At 40.8% G+C, this 12,993-nt stretch overlaps 1 protein-coding gene across 1 annotated transcript in view; it reads left to right on the top strand.

Annotated features, from left to right (window-relative positions):
• The window catches only part of si:dkey-106n21.1 (solute carrier family 23 member 2), a 70,564-nt gene extending 58,315 nt beyond the window's left edge, over positions 1–12,249 (top strand). Inside the window, 4 exon segments of the mRNA XM_046849907.1 lie at positions 2,170–2,334; positions 6,060–6,168; positions 10,043–10,138; positions 11,890–12,249. Coding sequence (XP_046705863.1) covers positions 2,170–2,334; positions 6,060–6,168; positions 10,043–10,138; positions 11,890–12,080 — 561 coding nt within the window. The 3' untranslated portion in view covers positions 12,081–12,249.
• The last annotated feature ends 744 nt before the right edge of the window (positions 12,250–12,993 follow it).

Here is a 12,993-nt window from a genome sequence, read left to right as displayed (position 1 = left end):
AGCACTGGAGTATAAGATTATAAGTAATGTTCTTTCTACAGTCTTATACAGACTTTATGGTACTCATCAGTACATTGGACAAGTATAAAGAACCTTCATTGTTTCCTTTTTTGCTTTCCAATGAATATTTTGATGGTGCTGGTTTTGTGCACAGGTGCATTGTCATCTTAAAACAGGTTTTGGCTTCCAAGTTCTCCTGGGGAAATTACATGCTTGCACATGTCTTATACAATAATGTGCTTCCAAGTTTGTGGTAAGAGTTTGGAGAAGATCCACTAATGGCTGGAAAAGTCAGGTGTCCCAATACTTTTGTTCGTATTTTACAAATATAGTAACTAGGCAACCAAACAATCTTTACTTCTGACAGTTTTAGACTCCTTCCTTCCATGAATGCTGATTAAATATGCTGAATATTCTCGCTTGTCGGATTGTAATATCACGTGATCACGTGAAGGCGATAAACACACGTTGCATGATGCAGGAAGAAGCACAGCATGGAGATTGCGAGGAAAAGAGTTAGTTTTGAAAGGAGGGGAGACGGCGAGTGAAACTACGACCCCTGTAAGAAAGGAAACCTCGGGCATGTCGGTGTCAACAGATTAAGCATTACTCAAGTTCACATGACTAATTGTCACAGGTAGAACATGAGTCACGAGCTCAGTAAGGAGATTAAAAGTCATCCTGTCACACGTTCAGCACTTTTAAGGTCGAAGCCTGTGGATCAATGATTAAAGGCTTATTCTATTATTACAGTCTACATTGTGGAAGCATCCATTTACAGGCAATTCGAATCGAATAATCTGTTTCAGTGTGTGTGTGTGTGTGTGTGTGTGTGTGTGTGTGTGTGTGTGTGTGTGTGTGTGTGTTTCAGAGTATACACAGTGTATCCATTTGGGGAGATTTTTACTGTAACTTCACTACATTTCAATATCAAAATATCAATACTTTTTACTCAACTACATTTTTTGAAATCAGTCATTCCTTTTTATTTATTTGGATAAAAACGTAACTGGTCAAACTCGCAGCAATCCACCAATCACGGTCGAGCGCACGCTCCATTTTACACTCGTTATGTTTGGCGCTCGGTGTATCTACTGATCACCAACATACAGTTCAGCATCAGTTCAACATCAAGCAGAACATTTTTAAAAGGATTAAATGATGGAAGAAACTCCAGACTCGAACTCACACAACAACCGTGACCTCATTTACATAATTTTTTTGAAGTCGTTGAAAAGAAGGTTTTGGACAGACTCATCAGTGTTTGAGTCATTAATATCATTCTATTAATAGATCAGTGTGCTGAGAGTCACATTCGAGTCTTTTCACATAAAGGTGATTAAGTAAAGAGTCTTGGGATAAATTTGATAATAGGAACATTATAGTTATAATAAATCAGTACTTTGGATACTTAAGTACATTTGAAGGCAAAAGCTTTTGTACTTTTACTCAAGTGAAAGTTTGAAGGGACACTTTTACTTTTACTGAGTCACATTTTGAATCTCTACTTTAACTCAACTACATAGTTTGTGTAAATGATTCCTGTTTATTGACATTCATTTCTCAAATTACATAGTCTTTGTTGATTAAAAGGTGGTTTTATTTAATGATTTATGGAAGGAGTCTCTAATGGAAGTGTTGTCTGGATACCTAGAAAGCTTCAACTAGCAACATAGTTTGCTAGCATAATTAGAAAAAAAGCATTTTGTGTCCACAAACTTTTGCTTATATCTGGGGGAAAAACACATATAACTGGAATAGTTTAGAATGTAATAATAATAATAATAATAATAATAATAATAATTATAATAATAATAATAATAATAGATATAATAATAAAAATATTAATAATATTAATAATAATAATAATAATAATAGTTATAATAATAATAATAATAATAATAATAATAATAATAACAATAATAATAATAATAATAATAATAATAATAATAATAATAATAATAGTTATAATAATAAAAAAATATTATTATTATTATTATTATTATTATTATTATTATTATTATTATTATTATTATTGCAATTAAACAATAATAAGTAACCCAAGAGGTGCAGGATTTTCTTTGCATGTTTTTTTGCTGCACTCAGTAAAGTTTGTGCAGCATTAATCAGAGTGTGTCTGATCTGAGCTGTTGTGATTAACGTCCCCAGGTTGGAAGCAGGCTTGTTCTGCAGACGGCTGGCCTCCTCATGCTCATTCTGGGACTCTTTGGGAAGTTCAGTGCTGTGTTCATCACCATCCCGGAGCCAGTGATCGGAGGAATGTTCCTGGTGATGTTTGGGATGGTCGCTGCTGTGGGAATCTCCAACCTGCAGGTGTTATCAACTCATATATATATAGGTTCTTTTCACTCTGAAAGCTTATTTAATATATTCTGGATTCTTCCCTGACGTTTGAGAAGCTCGTGAGTTAAAAAGGTTCAAGCTGAGATTCGCTCGGCAGAACAGGTTTCAGACAAATAGTAATTATTAAGCAACATTTTTATGCCTATGGTTGTTAATGTCAGTCATGCAAAGATCAAAAGAACGATGGCATGACAACACATGATTGATTCACACTGAAGACCGCACAGAACGTTTCCTTTTCCCACAATGTGTTTATTTATCAGCGCTGTTTACCTCACAGTGTTATTTATCATCATATCGACAGCAGTCGACGGTAAACCCTACACGGAACGAACGAAAACGATCGTAGCACTTTCTCTGAAACCATAAAACGATTCCAAAACACTCATCAAACAAAATCAGCACTTACCATGAAACTAAAACTGAATTAATCACCTGAAAAATCACATGTGGAAGAAAAATGAGTCACCTGGAAATGAGTCATTATATAAAGTCAATGATTCATGTTTAAACTGCACATGTGAGAAGAATGATTCATGTGAGAAAAATGAATAAAAAAAATTATTAATTAATTTATTTTTTTTAAGTGGATAACAACTAACCATATGAATAAATAAATGAACAAATAAACAAAAAATCTAACTAATAACAACTTAAACAAACTTAAATGCCACACCCCCCACACTCTCCACTCTGCTCCACACTGCACCACACTACTCCTCACTGCTCCACACTGCACCACACTACTCCTCACTGCTCCACAGTGTTCCACACTCCCCACACTGCACCACACTGCTCCACACTGCTCCTCACTGCTCACACTGCACCACACTGCTTCTCACTGCTCCACAGGGTTCCACACTCCCATACTGCCCCACACTGCTCCTCACTACTCCTTACTGCTCCACACTGTCCCACCCTGCACCACACTGCTCCACACTACTCCTCACTGCTCCACATTGCCCTACACTGTTCCACACTCCCCACACTACTTTCTCACTGCTCCACAGTGCTCCACAGTGCTCTACACTGCCCCACACTGCCCTAAACTGCTCCACACTCCCCACACTAGTTCTCGCTGCTCCACTCTGCTCCTCATTGCTCCCCACTACCCTACACTGCTCCACAGTGTTCCACACTGCACCACACTGCCCCATACTGCTCTACACTGCTTCTCACCGCTCCACACTGCTCCCCACTGCCCTACACTGCTCCACAGTATTCCACACTGCACCACACTGCCCCATACTGCTCTACACTGCTTCTCACTGCTCACACTGCTCCCCACTGCCCTACACTACTTCACAGTGTTCCACACTCCCCACACTGCACCACACTGCTCCTCACTACTCCCCACTGCCTCACACTGCTCAACACTGCCACATACTGCTCCACATTGCTCCCACTGCTTCACACTGCTTCACACTGCTCACACTGCTCCACACTGCTCCATACTGCTCCACACTACCCCCACTGCTCCACACCACTTCACTTTGTCCCTGACTGGACTACTGCCAAAAATGTGACCCTTTAACCCTAAAAGGATATTTCGGAACCTAAACGAGTCTGTGGAGAAGTGTCTGTGTGGTGTTTTTCTGCACTTTATTGGCATGCCAAACATTTTTCAGTGTGAGAGAAGAAGAACTAAACAAAAGAAGAAAGTGAACAAGGTGCTCTGTAAAGCAGGAACATTAAGAGAGAAATCCCAGTTTCACATCTGGAGGCATCAGAAGCTTTCCTTCTTGCTGAAAATCCTTCCTTTTGTTTCTTCTTATTTTTCATGACATGAAAGTCACAGTGTTCTCTGTCTCAGCACTGACCACATGGGCAGTATGCACACACACACACACACACACACACACACACATAAGAGGTCCCTGTGTGAGCTGCATGAAGCTGCATGTCGAAACAGGAAATACGCCTGGTGATCAGTGCTGCAGGCTACACAAGGCAACACGCAGTAAAAGACAAAATGCGTTTGATCTGTGGTCTGGCTCAGAGCCAAGAATAAGTGTGTGAGTGTAAGAGTGACTGAGAGTGTGAGAGTGAGTGTGAGCATGAGCATGAGTGTGAAAGTGAGTGTGAGCGTAAGAGTGAGTGTGAGTGTGTGTTAGTGTGAGTGTGAGTATGAAAGTGAGTGTGAGAGTGAGTGTGAGCATGAGTATAAGAGTGAACGTGAGAGTGAGTGTGAGAGTAAGTGTAAGAGTGAGTGTGAGCGTGAGTGTAGTGAAATTGAGAATAAGTGTGAGAGTGAGCGTGAGCGTGAGAGTAAGTGTGAGAGTGAGTGAGCATGAGTGTGAGAGTGAGTGTGAGTGTGAGGTGAGAGTGACTATGAGGTGAGTGTGAGTGTGAGAGTGTGAGTGTGAGAGTAAGTGTGAGGTGAGTGTGAGTGAGAGTGAGAGTGAGTGTGAGTGTGAGTGTGAGTGTGAGAGTAAGTGTGAGTGAGTGAGAGTGAGTGAGTGTGAGCGTGAGTGTGAGAGTGACTATGAGTGTGAGTGTGAGTGTAAGTGTGAGAGTGAGTGTGAGCGTGAGCATGAGTATGAGAGTGAACGTGAGTGAGTGTGAGAGTAAGTGTGAGAGTGAGTGTGAGAGTGAGTGTGAGCGTGAGGTGAGAGTGACTATGAGGTGAGTGTGAGTGTAAGTGTGAGAGTGAGTGTGAGCATGAGTGTGAGGTGAGTGTGAGGTGAGTGTGAGTGTGAGAGGAGTGTGAGAGTGAGTGTGAGAGTGTGAGAGTGAGTGAGAGTGAGAGTGACTGTGAGAGTGAGTGTGAGAGTGAGTGTGTGTGAAAGTGAGCATGAGTGTGAGTGTGAGAGTAAGAGTGAGTGTGAGAGTGAGTGTGAGAGTGAGTGTGAGCATGAGTGTGAGAGTAAGAGTGAGTGTGAGAGTGAGTGTGAGAGTGTGAGAGTGAGTGTGAGCATGAGTGTGAGAGTGAGTGTGAGAGTAAGTGTGAGTGTGAGTGAGTGTGAGTGAGTGTGAGAGTGAGTGTGAGAGTAAGTGTGAGTGTGAGGTGAGTGTGAGTGAGTGTGAGTGAGAGTAAGTGTAAGTTTGAGAGTGAGTGTGAGCATGAGTGTGAGAGTGAGTGTGAGAGTGAGGTGAGTGTGAGAGTGAGTGAGAGTGAGTGAGAGTGAGTGAGAGTGAGGTGAGTGTGAGCATGAGGTGAGAGTGAGTGTGAGTGAGTGAGTGTGAGAGTGTGAGAGTGAGTGAGTGTGAGTGTGAGTGAGTGAGAGTGAGTGTGAGAGTAAGTGTGAGTGAGAGTGAGTGTGAGAGTGAGTGTGAGAGTAAGTGTAAGTTTGAGAGTAAGTGTGAGAGTGATGAGATTGTGTAAGAATGAAACTGAGTGTGAGATTGTAAAGGCATATGTGTGTGTGTGGGTGTATGTGTGTGTGTGTGTATATATATATATATATATTTACTTACAATAGATTTGTAGAGCGTTTTTTATAATAAATCTTGTCTGAAAGCAGCTTCACAGAGATAACCAGGTTATAAACTTGTATTAAAGAATGTATATATGACTGTAATATAGACAGAAAAATGAAAGAGGGATTTTTGGAAAATGGTGTTTGTGATTTCCATTATTTAAAAAAATCACTCAATAGTCGAGAAACACAATAAATGTTCCTTCACTCATCATCTCTGTATGATGTCTGTCTGCCTCACAACATTTCTAATGAAAGTGTTTTGCTTCCCTGCAGTATGTTGACTTAAACTCCTCCAGGAATTTGCTGATCTTTGGGTTTTCTGTTTTCACTGGACTTGTTCTGCCAACGTGGTTTCAATCAAACCCCGACACCCTCAACACAGGTACGAGTCAGAATCATTGACTTTGGTTTTAATATATTTTAGTCCATAAATAGTCAAGTCAAGTCAAGTCAAGTTTATTTGTATAGCGCTTTTCACAACAGACATTGTCTCAAAGCAGCTTTACACAAATCAACAGTGATGGTGAATGGTGTGCATTTGTCCCTGATGAGCAAGCCGTGGCGACTGTGGCAAGGAAAAACTCCCTTAGATGTTATGAGGAAGAAACCTTGAGAGGAACCAGACTCAAAGGGAACCCATCCTCATCTGGGTGACATCAAGAGTTTGATCATAAATCTTTCAACAATACAGAACACTGGAGAGTGAGAACTAACATGATTACTGGAGTATAAGATTATAAGTAATGTTCTTTCTGCAGTCTTAAACAGTCTATATGGTTAGTAGCTCCGAGTTTTATAAGCTCAGCATTTGTGATCACCACAGATCCAGCATCAGCTTCTCCATGCCAGAGCCTTTAAACACTCCAGGAGGTCCAATGTCAAAACTCCACACATGTAGCGGGATCCAAATGGCACTGGTACGTCTCTAGATGGTTCAGGATGTTTGTGAGTTCGGCATCTACTTCTTTAAAGGTCCGTAATCATCACGAGGTGGGAGGTGACTGGAGCTGGAGCAACCTCAGGATGCCTCGGGATGGGGAGAGAAAGAGAAGCAGTGGAGAGGAATTAGCGTAGCTGCTGTTCATGATATTAACAGCACAAGTTGATAATGTGCATGTGATCAGATGTTCTGGAGCACAAGGTTATGATGTGATGTGTGTTATGTGTAGGCTTTGCTAAAAGATACGTTTTAATCTACACTTAAATTGGGTGAGTGTGTCTGAGCCCCGAACACCGTCAGGAAGACTATTCCAGAGTTTAGGAGCTAAATGTGAAAATGCTCTACCACCTTTAGTGGACTTTGCTATTCTAGGAACTACTAGAAGCCCAGAGTTTTGAGATCTCAGGGAGCGTGGCGGATTGTAGCGTGTTAAAAGACTGGATAGATACACGGGAGCCAAACCATTTAGTGCTTTATAAGTGAGAAGTAATAGTTTGTAGTCTATTCGAAACTTAACAGGAAGCCAATGTAGGGACGATAAGATCGGGGTTATGTGATCATATTTTTTTGACCTTGTAAGAACTCTGGCTGCTGCATTCTGGACTAACTGAAGCTTGTTTATTAATGAAGCAGGACATCCACCTAGTAACGCATTACAGTAGTCTATTCTGGAGGTCATAAACGCATGGACGAGCTTCTCTGCATCGGATATAGACAACATATTTCTTAGCTTAGAAATATTTCTAAGGTGAAAGAAGGCTGTTTTGTAACCTGATTGATGTGATTTTTGAAAGACAAGTCGCTGTCTAAAATAACACCCAGGTCTTTTACCGTTGAACTAGTGGTTACAGAACATCCGTCTAAATGCAGGTTGAGATGCTGGAGCGTCTGTATACCAGTTTTGGGCCGATGAGCAAAATCTCAGTCTTATCAGAATTTATAAGTAGAAAGTTATGGGTCATCCAATCTCTTAGTTCCTTAACACACTCAGTCATCCGGGTTAATTGAGCTGTATCGCCTGGTTTAGATGAAATATATAGCTGAGTATCATCAGCATAACAATGGAAGCTAATTCCATGCCTTCTAATAATATTTCCTAACGGAAGCATGTATATTGTGAAGAGCAGGGTCCTAGAACTGAACCTTGCACGCCATAATTTACTTGCATTAGCCTGGATAGCTCTCCATTCAAATCTACGAAATGGTAACGATCGGACAGGTAGGATTTAAACCAGCTTAATGCCTGTCCCTGAATGCCGATGTAATTTTGTAAGCGATCTAGGAGGAGATCATGGTCTATAGTGTCGAATGCAGCACTAAGATCTAGTAAAAAATACTAGATGTAAATATGTATCAAATAATTCCCAATAGTTTATTCTTTTCATTTCATAGCGTTTCTCTCTGTCTCATCCAAGTATAAGTTTCGGTTTGAGTTTCTATCCAATCAGATTTCAGTTGTGTTGCCGGCGTCGATCCCTCACAACGATCCCTGTAGGTGTCCTGTAGCTTACAATCCATGTTGCTCGTTGCTTCAACCAATCAGATTTCAACTTACTGACACCGAGGCACTTTAAAAGTCGTCCAATCACGTCTGCATTTTCACGTCTTTTGATCGGATGGTCAGAGAGTGCACTAGGCAGAGCTCACAACCTGCATGTGTAGCAAATATATACGTGTTGATTTAATAGCTGTAGGCTGAAAGAGGAGAAGAGAGTGATTTGGTTGCAGATGCACTTACAAGACAAGAGTTTTCAAGAAAAGCTGGACATCGTGATGATACGTCGACCAAAACAGTTCAAAACCATTCATACTTTATACAGCATTTTCTTTCCAGTGGAATTTTTGCAAAAACATACAATTTGCCTGTATTGTAAATCCCCATTTAAAAACTGTAATGCAGAGAAAAAATGCAAACAAAAACACAGGGAAACCCCATAATAACGTGATGAGGTGAATAGCGATGCTTCTGCTGGAGATGATGTATGTGGAGGTACAGTTGTGGCTCCAGTGAAAGGAGACGTGTTGAATTGTGTTCATTGGGTTTCTTGCTTTAGTGATGACTTCATTCTCTCGGTATGAGATCCTGTGTGTGATGCAGCGCTCTGTTCTACTGCACTTCTCTATAATACTGATGCTTTCTACATCTGTGGTTTAATTCCCTTGATTTTTTTATTCAAATTATTTTATTTATATTGCGCTTTTAACAATGGACATTGTCTCAAAGCAGCTTTACACAGATAATGCGGTAATAAAGAATGAATAATATTGTTTTTCATAGTTGTAAGTTTGTCCCTAATGAGTGAGCCGGTGGTGGGTGTGGTGAAGGAAAAACTGAGGATGAGGATGAAACCTGGCTGAAACCAGATGAAACCAGACTCAAGAGGGAACCCATTTTCTTTGTTTTTATTACAGTTAAACATGTGATCAAATATAACCTGTAGTATTGAGCCTTAAGTACAATCCATCCTCAATCCATCCTTAATGCTCATGTGTTGCTCTGTGATATCATGGATCCCCAGACCATTGATAAGAAACCATCCCCAGCTGCGCAGAGTGGCCTTCAAACGATGAGAACACCATCCAGAGGCAGGCTGGGGCGAAGCGGGCAGATGATAATAGAGTCATAATGATGGTGTTAAGAGGTGGATTGATTCAGGCAGGACACCACTGAAGGTCCAGGTGTGAAATGGACGACCCTCCACTGGAGTAACTTGGAGAGCATTAAAAACAAATATCTATTGGACATCATTTTGGTTTTTAAAGCACATTTGAGGATTAAGTAGTGATGATTTGCTTATGAGGAGCAATGTGACGATGTACAGTGAGGTGGTAATTATAATAGTGATAATGAGGATTAAACGATGGGTCTCTGGGATTATCTGCAGCACTGAGCAGCATTGTCTGGGCTCTTAAGGTCAGACCTTGTTGATCTGTAAATCCTCCTTGGAGCGTAATCTCTTTGCTTCGCTGGGACGAGACATGACCCCTCGCTGAACGTGTGACACTGACGTGTCTTCGTCACAATCGCAAGTCTACAGTTATCTCCTGAGTGTTTAGCAAACATGGGGGAAGGAGAGTTTTACTGGAAAAAACATGCCCTTAATACAGACCACTTAAGCATATTAGGTCCAAGCGTCCAATCGCTTTTGGATTGTTAATCCAACACATTGAACTCCTGACCAACTGGGCCTGGTGTGGGTCTGGTCAGATGAGGAGTAATCAAGAAACTGCTGCAGATCTACAGGCATTTTGTTCATCATGCAGGATTTAAGTATTACATACTGTAAGCATATTAAATGTGTTTGTGTGTTTACAGGGATTTCAGAACTGGATCAGTTATTCACGGTTCTCTTCACCACCCCCATGTTTATTGGTGGCTTCTTGGGATTCATCTTGGATAACACTATTCCAGGTGAGTCACCTCCCTCAGTCCAGAGCTTTCAATCTTTCATGAGCAAGAGTGCAGTTTATACTGAACAGCGAATTACAGCCGTTTTATATATTTGCTACATTTACATTTATAGCATTTTGGTATAGCATGGTGGTCTAGTGGTTAAGATGCAGCGCTCTCACCGCCAGCCACTTTTTCCCAAGCCCGGATAAATTGGGGAGGGTTGCGTTAGGAAGGGCATCCAGCGTAAAACATGTGCCAAATCAAACGTGCGGAGGATCCGCTGTGGCGACCCCTAATGGGAGAAGCCGAAAGAAAGTATAGTATTTACATTTATAGCATTTGGCAGATGCCCTTATAAAGCAACTTACAGTTATCTCATTTATACAAAAGTTTAGGTTAAGGGCCTTTCTCAAGGGCCCAGCAGTGGCAGCTTGGTGATGCTGGGATTTGAACTCATGACCTTCTGTTTAGAAGTCCAACATTTTAACCACTGAGCCACCACACACACACACACACACACACACACACACACACACACACACACACACACACACACACACACACACACACACACACACACACACACACACACACACACACACACAGCCTTTTTCCCTCGTTTTCATGGATGCTTTTATTCATTTTACTGAAGTAACCATTTTCTAAAAAGAGGAAGTGGACTTTTACTTTGCATACACTAACAAGCAAAGTCACACACAGACACACACACACACACACACAGGAATAAACCATTGTATAATAAAGCAGTAAAAGTCTGTCGAAACGTCATCATAATTTTTATCCATTTGTAACTACATTTGAATGTTGTAGACTGTCCAGAGAAAATGTGTCCTCACCTACATCATAGCATCTACAAACCCCTGTTCCTTCACCATTTATAGTCAACTCCTCGGACCAGAACTCATGGGAAAGGATACAGTTTTACCTGCCACAACGTTCCGACACTGGAGACTTCTTCCATAAATGAGGTTTTGTGTCTCTGTGGAGCATCTGAACCTTTTAACCAATCAGAGCAAAACTGCCGTAAAATACGCTTGGCTAAAAGTATGTACACACCTGACCATAAGATTTCTATCTGCTGCTTTTTAAACATCCCTTTCAACATTTAATCACCATTTGCTGTACTTATAACCTCCATTCTTCTGGGAAGATGTAGAACTAGATTTTAGAGTGTGACTACTGAGATTTGTGCTCATTGAGCCACAAGTCAGGGCTTATTGATCTCATTCATACAACTGAGTAGCTTTCAGGTTAAGGTTCTTGTTCAGGAGTGGCAGCTTGGTGTGGCAGGGATTTGAACTCATGACCTTCAGATCCTAAGTTAAATGCTTTAACCACTAAGCAACTACCATCCTCTGCTGTACTGATGTAGGTGAGAAGGTGCGAAGATGAGGAGGTCTGGGGTGCAGTCACATTTCACATTCAATCCAAAGGTGTTCGATAGGGCTGGAGCTCTATAGCAGGAGATCTTCCATGTAAAGAAGATGTTCATGGAGCTTTTACACTTTGGGGATTGTCATACTGGAACAGGTTTGGGTGCTTAAGTGGGTTTCCTAGTTCAGGTGAAGGGAAAATGTTGTGTTACTTCATCAAAAGCTGTCAAATACAATTGTGTGCCTCCAACTTTGTGCTTTCAGTTTGGGAAGAACCACATGTGACTAAAAATTTCAGATTTCCCAATACTTTTGTCCATATAGATTACATGGATTTGTTCAGCTAACTCTCACTCTTTCTCTTCACATTTACAGGAACGGATGAGGAACGAGGGATAAAGCGCTGGAGGAAAAGTGTTGAAAGCGGGACTTCAGTGCTCCTCAGCAATCAGTCGTTTTACGATCTGCCTTTCTGCACCAACTTTCTTCATAAATTTGATTTCCTCCAGAACCTTCCCTTCCTCCCCACCATGAAATCTCTGGCCCCTCTGGGAACACGCTTATAAAACCTTCATCCTCCTTAAAAGAACATATAAATCAGAGTAATCGTCGTGTACTGAACACAATTAACAATGTACTGTGATTTTTATGTTTTTATGACACACCTCATTTGCTCGGATGTTTGTACAGATGTTTCCTGTAATGTTTCATAATTAAATGCATTCAATATATAAAGTCTTACAAACACTTTAGCACATTTTATAGTAAGAAAAATAAATACTAATACAACAACTTATAGAGCCAAAACCTCACATTTATTTGAGCTTCCAGTCTGAAAACTCTTGACCTATGTAAAAGCAAATAAAAAAAAGTAAAGTAATTATTATTATTATTATTATTATGATTGTTGTTATTATTATTAATAACAATGCTAATGTTACTACTTCTACTTATAATAAAAATAATAATAATAGTAATAATAATAATAATAAGAATAAGAGGTAGCAGTAGTAGCTGTATTACTATTATTATTATCACGCCGGGGTCTGCCCGTTTTCCCAGACCTGCACATCAAGGTGTCCAGGTCTTAGGCTACGCCATAATTGGCACACCTCTTCAGTGTTGCTATATTCTAATATAGTTGTACTGAAAGAGTGTGGTTATGAGACTATGCCCCGAGTTGATGCCCCTTTGCACTACCTCTGCCCTGGTGGGCAAGGCTTATGCCTTAGCAGGTCAAGTCGCAGGCTATCTGCACACCATGGCTGTGGTGCAGGGCTATCAAAGCTTACCAATACCGGTTCTTTACATTTAGTCTTGCATCTGCATTCTAAATTATATCGACGATTGGTTGATATTTGCTCAGTCGAAGGAGCTGGAGGTCCCGCATCGAGATTTCGTTCTTGCCCACATGAAGGAGCTGGGGTTAAGGCTGAACGCCAAAAAGAGTGTGCTTTTTGCATCACAGGGAACCACCTA

This window comes from Silurus meridionalis, chromosome 5 (genome assembly GCF_014805685.1).
Source record: "Silurus meridionalis isolate SWU-2019-XX chromosome 5, ASM1480568v1, whole genome shotgun sequence".
Classification (NCBI taxonomy): domain Eukaryota; kingdom Metazoa; phylum Chordata; class Actinopteri; order Siluriformes; family Siluridae; genus Silurus; species Silurus meridionalis.
The sequence above is the reverse complement of the archived record's forward strand: the minus strand, read 5'-3'. Positions and strand labels throughout refer to the sequence as shown.